The following is a 15,475-nucleotide window of genomic DNA, read 5'->3' as shown; positions in this document are numbered from 1 at the left end:
CCGAGCAGTCTCCATCCTATCTTTAGGTTGGTTTCTCGGCCACACAGAACTGTAGCCCGGGGCTGCAGTACACTCCTTCGACGCAAGACAGTGCCCAAGCAGTACAAGTGAGGCCGAATTCAGGGTTTAACTGAAAGCGGATTTTCGTTCCATCATGACTGCATGCATGTGCTGCTTTTGTGCTTTCCTTTTTCTGGAGTATGCAGGTGTTCGTGATCTTTTAGTGTTACCTAGGTGCATATATTTATATTTAGAAGCCCTGGATTAGTGACTGTATTGTGCTGTATTGCTGTTCTTCACCACTGTGTATTGTGATTGTTGTCGTTGTTATTTTACGTATGTTTAATTACTGAGGTTTTACCATCTGTTGTGCTCCCCCTTATTGGTAGCAGTGCTTTTTATATCAGCTTTTCAACTATTGCACCAGCACAATTCTCCGATACCTATAGTAGTAGTCTACTGTGTATGTGAAAGCTATTCAAATATGTTCTTTCCAGAGCACATCACCTGTGTTTTCTAGCTTTTCAGATTGAATTGATTATGCGTTCCATGAGCCCCTGATGGAGTTAATCACATTCTAGCCCAGTGTGTAAGGTCATAAAGGGTAACTTATTCAGCGTATATATAGCTCTCACAGGAAGCCAATCAAGCTGCGTGGTTATAAATAGAAGAGAATCCTTCTTGTGTTAATTATCAAGATAAAACCTATAAATGTTTATTAAAAGTGGGCTCATCCTCGTCTGCCCCACCTGCCCTTCTGCCACCTACCTTTTTGCACTATTTTGTCTATATTTTCTTTATTTACTCAATCGAATAATAATGATATAAGACTGAACATCTATGTATTGGTAATTCATGCAATAAAATGTCAGTCTGCAAATTATGGATGTGGTTTATAAAAGTTATTGAAAAATATGATTAAACTGTTATTTTGTATATGTTTTTTAACGTCGCACGGCCCCTGCCCATCTGATGACATGGTGGGCGTGTGTGGGGGACGGCCGGACGCCGTCCGAACCGCGCACGTGTGGAATTCTTATGCACTGCGGGGGAATTCCGGCCGCAGCGAATCTGTTAAGGGGTTTCTAAAAAATGTCTTTTTTTATGTTTCAAAAAGACCTGAATTACGAATTTCTATTCTCTACACTATTTCTTGAAGACATGCAGTTTCTCAAAAAGGTCCTCTGAAAAAGACTTCTGAAAGACTCAACATGATTATCTAATAACATTCAATCATGGAGTGATGCAAGTTGGCTGATTTAAATAAAGAAATGTCTGGAATTGAAAACTGCTTCATGCAACAGTGAACATAATCGTATGATCTAGATCATTGGTTCTTAATCTATGGTTCATGGACTCTTGTGGGGTGTGCAAGCCCTACTCAGTGGGTCTTTGACTGTTTAGAAAATTATATGATGTTAGCAGATAAATTAAGTACATATACATTCAAAAGTTACATTAAAATATTTGAAACACTGTAAATATGAAGGTGTTTGAAGCTGCAGTCTAAAAATTAAGTTACTGTAATTCATGGGAACCACCCAAGTGCAGCAAACAATCTAGCATGGATGATGAGTGGCCTTAATTGAGGCAGCACTGATGTGTCCGCAAAAAGAGAAGATGCATTAGGAGCACAAAATACAGTGATATGCTAGTCTAGCATATTGCTCTGTCTTTTAGAACTAAAAGTAAATTTTAAAACACCCAACCTTCCCATTAAAATTGATTTCCTCACATTTATTGTTATGAATTAAATAAAACCTTTCATAACTTGTATATTTGTTTTATGTATTTTTCTGTTTGTTTATATATTATTTACGGGTCTAAATCATAGAAATTGTTTTGGCAGGAGTCCCATCTTCCAGTAGTGATTCAGTGAAGGTCGACAGAAGTCAAAAGGTTAAGGATTGCTCTAACCCCTTACCACACTTTGGACATTGCCTTCAAACACTTCAGACACACATTTTAAAAATATTTAGGAGCTTCAAACTTGGATAAAAAAAAGGCCATCCTCGGGTAATTCAATCGGCATGGCACTGTACATAAGATCCACTGATGACCTGTCTGGCTGTAGAAGGAACATCCTGTTCTTCAATTGTTAATCCCAAATAAACTATACAGCTGAAAGTCTGGAAGTCCTAGTCCGCCTTTCCCCACCTTCCATCTCGACTTCTTCCAGGAAAGCCTGACCTCCCTTACTAACCCATACAAAAGATGTAATTCTCCTGTGGATCTTCATAAGGAGCACCATATCAAAACTTAGCGGGTTGTTATCAAACAGAAAAGAGAATTTGGGCAGAATAGACATTTTAACTAAGTTTACTCGGCCATGAGGAGTGAGTGGGAAATTCTGCAATTTATTTTAAGCTCTTATCCTCCTCCTGATAAACTTTCTCCATATTCACTGATCAAACTTTATCCAGGTCCTGCATTGGTGTTAACCCCAAATACTTATCTCTTTCGAGGTTTGAATACCCTCACAGTCCTGATTCCATACCATTGTCTCTGTTTTGGTTTCATTCATCTCGTTACCAGACAACTTCCCAAAACACCTTACCTCTGTCATTAGTTGTGAAATAGCAGACTCCGCATCTGAAGTGTATCACATTCACTCATCCGTATGGTATGCTATTTTCCTAGAGAAGTAATTGCAAACACAACAATGATGGACAGAATGTGGATCAATGTCACACATTCACCCCAGTCCAAAGATCTGGGCCCAAATCCATCGTTTTTCCACTCCACACCACCCTGGGTTAGACAATGGCGATATGCAAATCAGTGCTGACCCTGTGCCCCATGGGAACAGTCCAGTCCGAACTACAAAAGCCATGTCCTTCCCAGAACGGAAACAAGCATCCGAGGACCGGCCCGGTTTCGAGGTAACACCTCTCATCAGCTCGGCTAGCTTGATTCCAGTGGTGTGGAGTGCCTGGGACTCATGTCTGAGCATCCCCAGTACACCCAGAGCGGTAATTGCAAACACAACAATGATGGACAGAATGTGGATCAATGTCACACATTCACCCCAGTCCAAAGATCTGGGCCCAAATCCATCGTTTTTCCACTCCACACCACCCTGGGTTAGACAATGGCGATATGCAAATCAGCGCTGACCCTGTGCCCCATGGGAACAGTCCAGTCCGAACTACAAAAGCCATGTCCTTCCCAGAACGGAAACAAGCATCCGAGGACCGGCCCGGTTTCGAGGTAACACCTCTCATCAGCCCGGCTAGCTTGATTCCAGTGGTGTGGAGTGCCTGGGACCCTTTGTGCCCTCATTTATTAAATTAACTTTACCGAAGTGGGCAGCTAGGATGCTTGTAAAAATATTATAATCACAATTTAATAGTGATATCGGCCGATACAACTGACACTGAAGGATTCTTACCCGGGTTTAAAATCAATTAACTACCTCAATCCAAGATGCTTATATGGCAGAACCTTTCAGTAAAACCACATTAAGCAACTCAAGCCAGTCAGGCGTCACTATCTCTGGCATGAAGATATAGATCTCAATTGGGATCCTGTTGCTTTCCCTCTTTTAAGTCTCTTAGCAGCTATCAAAATTTCACTCGCAGTTATTTCACTACTCAAAAATTGCTGCTGTTTTTCAGTGAATTTAGGTAGGCATTTATCTATCAGCCATCTATCTTAACTCCCCCCTCATCCACTTCCAAAGGTTCTGAATATATATCCTTAAAGAACTTGTGAACTGCACATTCTATCCTTTCACTATCCTCCACTTTTAGATCTTCCACCTTCTCCCTAACCGTTCTGATATAATTCTGGGTTCCACAACTCTCACCCTGCTCATACTACTTTACCTTGCTAGTCTCCCACTGTTGTAGTACTTTCTCTTCCAGTTTAATCTTACAGTTTAGTTGTAGATCCAATTTCTTCTCTAACCTTTTCCTTCCCTAACCCTGAACTTAGGTTGTTTTCAGAATTGTTTCTATAGCAACAACCTCCTTCTCTAATTATGCTGCCTTCATCCTCTCCCTCTTATCCAAGGTGATTGAGGAGCTCTTTAAAACCCCCTCAACTAAGCCTTGTATACATTCCATACTTTGTAAATAGGGGCAGATGTCATATTCCACCTTAAAAAAAAAAAAAGTCCTCCGTTCCCTTCCCTACCTCCTGCATAATTCCCGACTGGATGAATAACCTCTTATTAATTTTTCACCTTCTGTATTGCTCATTTACTGGCAATCTAATCTTTAATAATATGAGGCTGCATAGTCTGATAAGTGGATTGAAAGATGTTCTATCTCGAAATTTCTCTATGCCTCTCCACTCTCAACAAAGAAATAATCTATCCTTGAATAATGTCAATTTTTCTTGCTAAAGAAGGTGTAATTCCCACAATTCCCCTTTACTCTGCACCACACATCACATAGATTTGTATTTTCCACCATAAATGGAGGTAGGCCAAGGTACCTCCTTGGTGAGCTGATTTGCGTACGAACTGAGGACCTGTCTAGGTGATTATCTATAAGATTTTGAAATCTCCGCCTAAGACAATAGGGGTTTTAAATTCTACCATAGTGGAGAAAAGTGCAGACAATGACTAAACCTCCTCTATATTCGGACCATAGTAACTGGCAAACGTATACAAGCTCTGCTGGGCCTTAATTTTGGCTACTATCCAGCATCCTCCCTCGTCCGCTTTATATCTCACTATTTCTACCCTATAGTTTGCCTTCACTAAAATGGCTATCCCTTTTGTGCAGTTTTGCTGCTTCGTGGCCATCCTATTTTCAACCCACCTTTATTTCATAAAGAAGTTTTTGCACTCTGGTCTTGGCATATGTATCTCCTGCAACATAATGAACCCGAGAGGTATATTATCTCAAATTCTTGTTGAATTAAGCACCGCCTTCTCCTCACCCGCAGCCCATTCACATTTCAACACAGAATTGAGAGAACTTGGTCCCCTTGCTGGTCATCCATTTGCCCCACAGTCTTCAAGGTTCATTGTATTTTTCTCCCCACCTCGAATTTCCCCCTACATGGGAACCCTTGCACATCTCCCTCTCGACATTCTTATGCTTGTTCGAGCTCACCCCTCCGGGAACCATTGGAATGATAATGTCTCCCCTTATATTTTACATCTTTCGTTTGCCCCTCCCCAACTCCGTTTGGGCTATAAAGCTGTCCACATCTTCTTGCGCTAGTAAGTTATGCATTTTGTTTGCCCACATAACTTTCAAAATTGCTGGAAATCTTAGGCGGAATGACTACACCCATTTTCCTGATCTCCTCCACGCGTTAGTCCACTTCCCACTGTCTTGTCTTCCGTAGCACGGGAGATATCAGACCTGATCTTGAATGTAGTCCCTTGGACCGGGAGAGACTTTACCTTTAGAGCAGCACTCAGAATTATTTCTTTAACTACACATGACTGAAAGTTAACCAGTATTTTTCGGTGTCTCTTAAGCCCTAGATTTAGTTTGAACGGATCTCAATGTTCCCTCTGTATTTCTTCCCCTCGGTCCACAGAGGAAGTCTCCTGAGGGAAAGCATTCGTTAACAGATCAACTACAAATAGTTTCACATCAGCTCCCTCCGCACCATGCAGGATTCTGATATTGTTTCTTCTCGAGTTATTCACGATTCTCTCGAGCTTATCTGACAGCTCTTTTTCTCTTTGCCTCAACTGGGCAACCTCTTGCATATTCACATTGACAAACTAAGTTCCTGAACCCTGTTCTCTAGTGCCTAAGTGGGGTGGGCTAAATCTGAGATTTTCTCCTCCAGGCTTAAGCATGTTACTTGTATCTCCCTTTGGTTTGACTCTGAGGTTAAGAACTGCTCTTTAATGCCTTGCGACGACTGGCCAAACATCTCCTGCAGTGCTCCCGAACCAGGAGATTCGCTTCCACTATCTCCAGCCATCTGATTCTGCAATGAAGGCATCAGGGGCAAAGTGACCCCCCTCTCAGACTGATCTGCCACCTCTCTGCTCCCATCACTCAATGCCAGGCTCTCTGCAGCCAGGGGTGTAAACATATTTTCGTTAAAAATACCTAGGTGCAAGCCACTCTCTCCCCTTTGCTCTCATCCTCCGTGCCCTTAATTTGGTCCAGAGTCTTCCAACCCTCTCTTGGATTCCTTTCACAGTTCATGGAGTTAAGTTTAAAAGAGGACCTCGGGGATGGTGCCACTCAGCAGCTCCTAGTACCTGTATCACTGATTCTTTCCTTTAAGACAGGCTCATCCCTTGATGATATCTTATTTTAGGGTTTCTTGGGGGTCGTGCGCTGGTCCCTTCTATCAGCTTGACCTGTTTACTTCTCTTTCCTCTGCCCCCCCCCCCAGCCTGAGGGCGCGTTTCTGATAACAGGAGAGTGTTAGACATTAACCTATAATGCTTGCAGATTACCTTGTCCACTGATTCCAACCTGTCTGTTACACTCCAGTTGCCAGTATCCTTATATTTCATGGAGTCCAAAGATACTCCTTTCAAAGAACTGTATTTGGACATAATCTCAGCCCCTTGGGAAAGGTCCCTGTATTTTAAATTTAGAATTGGCCTCCTCCCCGTAATGGAATTTACTAGTCATTGGAAAATCCCATACCAGACTGCACCGTGGTGTCCTTTCTGCCCACAGCGCCAAGAATCCGTTCCTCACCTTTTATTCGAGTGTCCTGCATACAAAATCCCACGGTCAAAATGGTTAAAACCCATGTGTCGCACATTAGGTACTAGGCATTGTAACGTGGCCTTAAGGATTCTTCTTTCAGACACTCGTACCTTTTACGCATGTGCCACCTCGAAGTACCTTGGGTGGGCATGGCGAATTCGGTCAAAAAGACTCAGACAAATTGTTTAATTATGTTTTTTATCAGGGTCTATTTTAATCTGTGGTTTTTATCTCTAAATGCACTGAAGTGAATTTTATTGTATGTACGCTTTTTAAGATATTTTTATATGTCGAAATAAAGCCTTTTTGACTGACTGACTGAGTATCCTTATATGCTCCCAATACCACTACTTGCCCCACAAAAACAGTCTTGCCCGCAATCCTCTGCCTTTCCAGTTGCATATGCTTCTCCCTGAAACTGGAGTCTATTTTCCTCCTTCCTCAGTAACCAAACCTCCTCCACTGGACATGCAGAGCATGCAAGAATCGCACTGAATCATTCCTGCGACCTTCAGAGCACCCAGGTTGCTGCTGCTTGTGCTAACTCTGGTCACATCACCCGCACCGACATCACCTCTGTGTCGTGAAAGGATGCGCTGGGGTGCTTGGGGACAGGAAGCGTGCTCGCCGCAAATCAATGCAGCTCTCCCTGCCACACCCGCATCAGCCCAAGTACCAACCCAACAGTTAGCCTAGCGGGGTAAGAACAAACTGATCACTGTGCTACTTTTTTTGTAAGGTGAAAGCTCTCAACCTGCTTCTCTAGCTGGCTGCCATGTTTCCTCAAGGACCAGGCAGGCTTGTTTTCTTTGGTAGACATCTCAATTTCCTCTTCCATTATTTTGGCAGAGGATGTTTTAAATTTCAGATATTGCACCCTACTATCTAAATTAAATTTTGGCTGATCAGCTGAGTAACGGATCACTTTACTGCCGCTTACTCTCTTAAGCGGCCCCTTTTCTCTAATTTCAAGTAGTGGATTCAAGATTTCTCTCTGGTTGCCAGCATTGTTTTTTTTATTTTACTGAGTTTTGAAGAGCATGATGCTTTGAAGAAACTTTCAAACTCTCAATTGCCCCTTTTGTCCATCTCCTCCTGACATCCTTAGTGCAGTGAGTAAGCACCTTGGCAGCTCAGCTTTCTGTCTGTTTACCCTGGACAGAGATGCAGAAGCCTTTGAGGCTACCATGTGTTATGCGTGGTTAAAATACCCCTCACACACCAACAGGCCCCTTGGTGTCATGCTTCATCATCGGGGTCTTCGCAAACCTCTACGGGATGCGGCGTGCTACGACTTCACGACTACGCAGGAGCACTTTTAAGGTGAACTATGTGTTTGGTGTGTGTGGGTAAACAATGTGAGTGGTGAGGTGAAGGTGAAAAAAGAAAAAATACCTGGCACGTGAGTACTGAAAAATTTTATTAAGTCTCCGGCTGGTATTATTAAAAGAGTGCTGGGATGGTTGTGGTCTACTAATTAGGGTAACCCAAACATGTCAGTGCGTCGACATGTTTCGGAGTTTGAAGAACTCCTTCTTCAGGACGAGGATGTGCACTACTTATCCCCACCTTACTCACATGTGTGTAGATTTAAAAGTGTGCTCTACAAAAAATGGATATGGTGAAAATGTACCTATCTATGTTTAAAGTAAGGTCCGTTGCGCCCAATTGGCGATTCGAGACACTTATGGAAAGAGGTTACATGGCCTCATGAGCCACAGCGTGTTGGGGGGTCCGTTCTACCAGATGAGGCAACGGTTACTCTCAGGGCTTCCTGACTTCCTCCCTCTTCACGCGGCTCCGACGGCTGTGGCTCATGAGGCCATGTAACCTCTTTCCATAAGTGTCTCGAATCGCCAATTGGGCGCAACGGACCTTACTTTAAACATAGATAGGTACATTTTCACCATATCCATTTTTTGTAGAGCACACTTTTAAATCTACACACATGTGAGTAAGGTGGGGATAAGTAGTGCACATCCTCGTCCTGAAGAAGGAGTTCTTCAAACTCCGAAACATGTCGACGCACTGACATGTTTGGGTTACCCTAATTAGTAGACCACAACCATCCCAGCACTCTTTTAATAATACCAGCCGGAGACTTAATAAAATTTTTTCAGTACTCACGTGCCAGGTATTTTTTATTTTTTCACCTTCACCTCACCACTCACATTGTTTACCCACACACACCAAACACATAGTTCACCTTAAAAGTGCTCCTGCGTAGTCGTGAAGTCGTAGCACGCCGCATCCCGTAGAGGTTTGCGAAGACCCCGATGATGAAGCATGACACCAAGGGGCCTGTTGGTGTGTGAGGGGTATTTTAACAACCCTGGTTGCTCCCCACCATTGTGGTAGCAACCACCTTCCACTTTGTGGATTCCTTTTGTTTATGATACTTGCTAGGGGAGACAGAATCCACTACTTCCTCTCCCTCTCCCTCTTATGTTAAGGATTACCATGTGTTATGCTCAGTCTGAGCAGCAACTTAGACAGCTTAGGTTTGCTTGACTATGCCTTACATTTCCTAGGTTGAACATGACTCAAGGCGGTCACTTGTACAGTGGTTTCTTAAATAGTACTAATTACTGCAGCAAATGTTTGCGAAGATTTATTTGCCCTTTTTTTGTAATGAACATAGGCTTAGATGTTAAACAAAGTTCACCTCTGTCTCCTATTAAAAGTCAGGTCAAATCAGCTGAGAACCCCATATGTGGTTCATTCTGTTTGTTAGACTGACAAAAATAAATTCTGTCATTGTACATTCTAACCAGAGAAATCTTAATTTCATTATTATGGATCAACACCTTTTCATAAATGTTGATCATTTTTGCTCTGCTCTCACTTAGTGTGAATGTGTAGCCAGCACTCAAAAGTGGTTTTAAAACTTCATTTGCTTTTAAAAAGGGTGCAAACTTAACTGAAGGCTGGTAGTTAAGTTGTCACTGGGAGTTTATTGTGCATTTGCCTCCCTGTTTAGATCAGCTACTTGGCTGAAACGTCATCCTGTAGAAAACTAGCTGCAGAAAAACAGGTTTGCCCTTCGAGACTTACATACTCTGTACTTCATTCTTTTGTCAATCCCTTTGGTCCTTGTTGTGGCTAAACTAAAGATGACGCATTGAAGACCCTCTGCTTTCTGATCAGTTGTTGGAGGTGGACAAGGGATAGACATCAATCGTCTAAGTAAATGGGCATTGGGTTTGGTTGTCGTCAATTTCTCAGAAGACTTGATTCTTGTGTTTCATTTGTTTCTGCTATTTTTTTACACATTTTTTCAAGTATTTTTTCCATTGTATACGACTTGTAGTACTTGTTGTTACAATGATAAAATATTTGATCATTTTCATTTATCAGTTTCAATCTTGTGTGAACTTCGTCTTGACGTATTTCTGCAGCATCTCAAACTCTCTTTTTTCAAGCCACAGTTGATGGTAGCTTTTCTTTTAGATTAGTTTGGCATATGACACATTTTTGTTGTTGTTGAAGGAGTCCTCAGATTTTGTAGTTAGCAACACACTGTCGGAAGGCAAAGATCCTCTGCCGCTACCTGCTTCCTCATGTTTACAAATTTGAATCAAGGGAATAACTGAAACAAAAACAATATTAAAATAAACGACTCTGATGCTTAAACACAGCATTATAGAGCCACCAGAAGTATATAGGCCTCATGGTTTCTGAAATATTTCATCATCACTGCAACTCATCTGCTATATTCAAAAATATCGTCCCCAAAAATTTGGCTTGGATTACCAATGTCTACCCAAGCTAAATTACTTCTCTATGGTAAAAAAACACAAATCAAAAATGAAAATTTCAGGACGGCGTATTTTTTTTATGGAGGTATATCAAGGGGCCATGACTACTATGTGTGATGGAACGTCCAGGCTCTGCAGAGGGATCTGCAGTCTCATTGGTCTCAGCACCTAGGTAACCTGTCAGATTCCATCCAGGATGTGGACACGACTGCAAAGGGCCTGCAGTGGTGGTTTACCGACCACAGTTGAATCGCCAGCAGACCTCTCTCTCTCTACTCCACCCAGGGGAGCTGACAGTGATGACGAACCCATCTCTGCTGAGTTGATGAGGTCATGTGGGTAAGGTGGAAATCAGTGGACTCTGGTATCTGGTATCTGGCAGAGACCCAGCTTCCACCTCAGTCTGTTGGATTTGCAGGCCATTCATGTTGGAGGTCCACCACCTGCCCAGCATTCTATGCTCTGCCTCACCCCTCGAAAGAGGAGAGAGTCCACCGTTTGCATCCCAAAGAAGCTCTGAGCTTTTACATCGATCTTAGCAAAGACCATAGGATGGAGGCTCAATTGTGGGGTTCACTTGAATGAAAATGGGCATGGCAGTGCAGAAGAGGGCCATATCTAGTTGGATAGTCTTCTGTATAAACATCTGCTGTGCCTTGGCCAAGAAGCAGACCCCAGAATGTCTGAGAGCTCATTCAACCAGAGCCAAGCCTGATATCACTGCATTGGAATGGAGTTTCTGTTCTGAATATCTGTCAGGCTGTGAAATGGATGGTCACTCCATACATTCACAAAGCCATTCCTCAGACCATCCATCTTATCAGGTACTGCTTTGGTATCTATTCATGAGGAGAGGAATCTGCGGTTAGAAGTATCCATCAGAGTAGCAAGTTACTTACCTTCGGTTACTTGTTTTGGTGGTTACTCTAACCGCTGATTCTTCACCGCCTTCCATCCTTTCTATTCTGTGGAATGAACTCCACACCATCCACAAAAAGATTCCAGATTAGCGATCTGCATACTGTTGCATCTGAACAGTTCATAAGCACTGTGTCCGACTGGGCAGACCGATTCAAGAAAGAGAGTGACATCAGCTTGCTAAGTTGATGCATGTATGTGGCTCCCGCGTCACTTCCGGGGTGTAACGAAGGTAAAGCAGAGGCACACAACAGCACCTACCAGCATAAAAGACCACTGCTGAGAAAAATATGCGTATCCAATCTGGTGACTGGCAGGATACACAAGGTGAGGAATATGCAGTTCATATCCACCAGAAAGAGCATTACCAAGGGTAGGTAACTTGATCTTTTGTACACAAAGAACAGGAATATACTACCGAAGTGGTAAGAGCAGATATACAGAAAGCCCTAAATCCGACATACTTTACATCTAAATCTAAAGGTATATGTACCTTTGTAAACTGTGCACAGTGTACTAATGTGATTAGAGGAGAGCAAATGTAACGTCCAACAATGGGTAAAAAAGTGAAACATTTTCCAACCTGCATGACCAGTAATGTGGTGTATTTGGTATAATGCTCATACTGGTAAGGTTATCTGGGCCAAACAACTAGAATGGTAAAAACTAGAATCTCTGAACATAAGTCTGATATCACAATTAAAAATAAGAACTGTCATTTTCTGGCTAAGACATCCACTCACTAGCATGTTTCCTCTAAATATCCAGTTTGCTGTTTCCGCTACCTTCCCTAAGATAACCCTGCTCTTAGTTTATACTGTGAGTGGATAAAATGGCCTAGAAACCTAGATTGGAGCAGGAAGACAGGAATATGGGTGGGCTACGCTTGCTGATCGCTGTAACTGCTATAAATGGTGGTTCTAGTCGCGTCCCTCATTTCAATGGACAGTATAATTATAAGAGAAATAAGGGTATTGCTGCTGGGTTTAGTGTGCATGTCTCAGTGTTATGTCTCAGCGTTATGTTAGCAGCGTTTGTGTTGCACAGTTAAACCAAATGTATGATCCTGTAGCATGTACTGATTTTCTTACTAATTGAGAAGCAGTTTACAGAAGTAAAGTTATCTTTCATACTGAAATTTATAAATTGCATTATAATTTCTCTTCTAGTATCAGGACAAAGAAGAAGTTGTCTTATGGATGAATACAGTTGGACCATATCATAATCGGCAAGAGACTTATAAATACTTCTCACTTCCATTTTGTGTGGGTAGAAAAAAAAGTATTAGCCACTACCACGAAACACTAGGAGAAGCTCTGCAAGGAGTTGAATTGGAATTTAGTGGTCTAGACATCAAATTTAAAGGTAAGAACTCTGATTTTATTTTTGAGAAATCGGTTTCGGAATATATTTAATCCAAGGAACTTACTTTCTTTACATTTTAATGTACAAAATGAAATTTTGTAAAAGTATGATATAAAATGTATGCATTGCTTTCCAAGATAAGCCGCCTTCCTTTTTTGTACGATTAATGACATTTCATTCCACCGTTTGAAGGTATTTGGTTGCAGTTAAAAATGTACATGTCTTAGTCATGTTTTTCCTAAACATAGCTGAGTGGATCTTTTTGAGCTTGCTCCACAAGTGTTATTGAATGTTTTGTACCCTGTATGTTCAAACCTTGCAGCAGATAGACATTCACACACACCAAGAAAATTAATTTGAGTGCATTATGGAAACGTTCTAGTGACAATAGATTATTTTTCTGTTTTGGTGGTTCTTTCGTCCCTAGCAGGAGCATCTTTTTTCGAGCTAGAATGTACGGTCTTCGTGTTCAAGAGGTGTAACAAGAAAAGTGTTTTTCTTGTGTTTAAAAGACATACTGTCAAATTTAAAGCAGCTTAAGATCTCTTAAAACAAAGGAAATAGGACCCTCAGTTAATTGTATTAAAATTCTCTTTGAATAATGGTTACAATTTTGACTATTAACTATGCTACAATTCAAAGCAGCTCATTTCCATGAAGTGTATTCTGTGGAGCCACAGTCTTGATTATGACTGGTTATTTAGAACATGCTTCTCCAACGAGCAGCTTGTGAGCTACTGGTAGCTCTCCAGTTACCAGTAAGTAGCACTCCTGAGTACAGCTCAGCCTACTGAATTAGAAGCTTTTGCTTTGTTGAATTAATATTTTAATATACCAACATTGGAAAGTATGTGCTTGAGATGAAAATGTACATGTTTTCAAAAGTGATAAGCTGATATTTGGAGAAGATTGGCTGACTAGATTTCAAATTTCCAGTTCCATTTTCAATTTAACCATTTGAACCATTGAGTTGGGTGACAGCAAACTTATTTCAGCTTCAAGACACCCTTCAGGGAGAACACGTGCTTTACAAATATACTTGTTATGTTATACTTAAAGCTGATGGTTGAGTGAAAACATATGCAGCATTGGTGAGACTTTGCTGCATTAGACCTATAGCTGTTATGGTTTACGTAGGTAGAGACATGTCTGCTTCCATTTTAAAGTCATTAGAGCATCCCGTCATAAAATTGTATTTTTAGATCAAAGAAACCCATGAAACTTTGAGCTGCTCACACTTTAGTCGTCTGCAGGAAACTTTAATATTGGTGTTTGCAAGGCAAGATCCTGGGTGAATAAAAAGCCACTTTAATGGAAATTCTGTGTCTATGAAATAATCTTTGCCTGTTGCTGTGTTCGGTCATTCGGTAATAATTTGTTAAATTCTGTGAGCATACCCTCTTAGCACCAATGTCAGCCACCTGTCGCAGATGCTCCGGGTCCATTGGAAGACATCTGAACTTTGGACTATACCATGCTGTCTGTGGCGTCCCCTGGACCACTAGGGTTTCTCTCAGGGGACTAGAGTCCGATGCAAACCAGACAATAACACAGCCATAAGATTATGAAAAATGGATGCAATAATGCTTTCTGGTTAACTGCTGCGGGATGCAAACCCAAGACCGAAACCAATAAAAACATTTATAGTAACCTGTGATAAAACATCATCAAACAATGGAAGGGGTACCCGGGTTTTGTATCAGAAATGGACCCTAGATGTTTTATATCATCTGGAGACAAGGAAGTTCCCATTATCAGTAAAAATATTATTTTGCCGAATTAATGTTTTCTGGAATCATATGCGGTGCAATGTTAAAGGTGGTGTCAAGACTTATCTTGTTAGTCTCTTTTCTTCTTCTTTTTCCCCTCTGGGTCAAGGCAACCATTTGGAGCTTAGTCTTCTTTCTGTGACAGCAATCCCCATGGCGTGGTTGCCATCTTCAGATTTTTTTTTTGCCATTGGGTCTGGAAGCAGAGCGAAAAGTGCAGAAGATTTTAGACAAAAGGCGCGTTTTTCACTGTGGGATATTTGGGAAAACACAGAGAGGTTGATGCAATGACATTGAGAAAAAAAAGATTCCCCCCAAGAACAACTAATAGTTGGATGAAAATTTATCACAAGGGTTGGTCAGTGTACATAGGAGGATGAAGCATACTACCTTTATTTTTCGCTTAAAGTGTCACCATATATATAAGTGCAAAAAGACAGCCACGAGGTCTGCAACCTTTGCTTATGGAAAAACCACAATGCCCAGGGCTACACATGTGCAGAATTCTAACCGACGACCATGTAGACGGGGGAGTGGAGGGGGGTCTTAAGGTGAGCACATTACAGCATGGCACATGCAAAAACATTGTTTAAAGACCTTGGCCTCTCCAGTGATTAGGAAATACTCGAAGACATCAGTAGTGCTGGGTGAAGACACAAACAACAAAAGGGTCACCGCAACAGAGAAGGAGAATTCGAAGAAAATGTCGGAGTCATCAGAGAAGCTCCAGGTAATACACAGGTGCAGGCTGAGGTGAAACATGTGAACTCTAAATCAGAAGCTACCCCAATACCAAAACAAAGGGTGATCGAGGGTAAGCATAAACGTAAGGAGCCCCTTGTGCCTGGGCTGAAAGACACTGTTGGCATTACGTTCTCAAACCTGACCTTGAACCCAAAAGGCAATCTGTGCTGGAGGGAAAAGAGCCCCAAGAAAAGACATGAACTCCATAGAGAAATGGCTTGAAGCTCGACGTCTAACAAAGAATTTTAAATATTGAAATAAAAAAGCGCAGACT

The 15,475-nt window shown here is 41.7% G+C and overlaps 1 protein-coding gene across 1 annotated transcript in view; it reads left to right on the top strand.

Moving 5' to 3' along the window:
* TM9SF3 (transmembrane 9 superfamily member 3) overlaps positions 1 to 15,475 on the top strand; it is a 300,030-nt gene that overhangs the window by 86,804 nt on the left and 197,751 nt on the right. The window contains exon 2 of the mRNA XM_078643122.1: positions 12,493 to 12,688. Coding sequence (XP_078499248.1) covers positions 12,493 to 12,688 — 196 coding nt within the window. The remainder of the gene's footprint in view (positions 1 to 12,492; positions 12,689 to 15,475) is intronic.

This window comes from Lissotriton helveticus, chromosome 5_1, assembly GCF_964261635.1.
Source record: "Lissotriton helveticus chromosome 5_1, aLisHel1.1, whole genome shotgun sequence".
Classification (NCBI taxonomy): Eukaryota; Metazoa; Chordata; class Amphibia; order Caudata; family Salamandridae; genus Lissotriton; species Lissotriton helveticus.
This window is presented reverse-complemented; position numbering and strand designations above follow the sequence as displayed.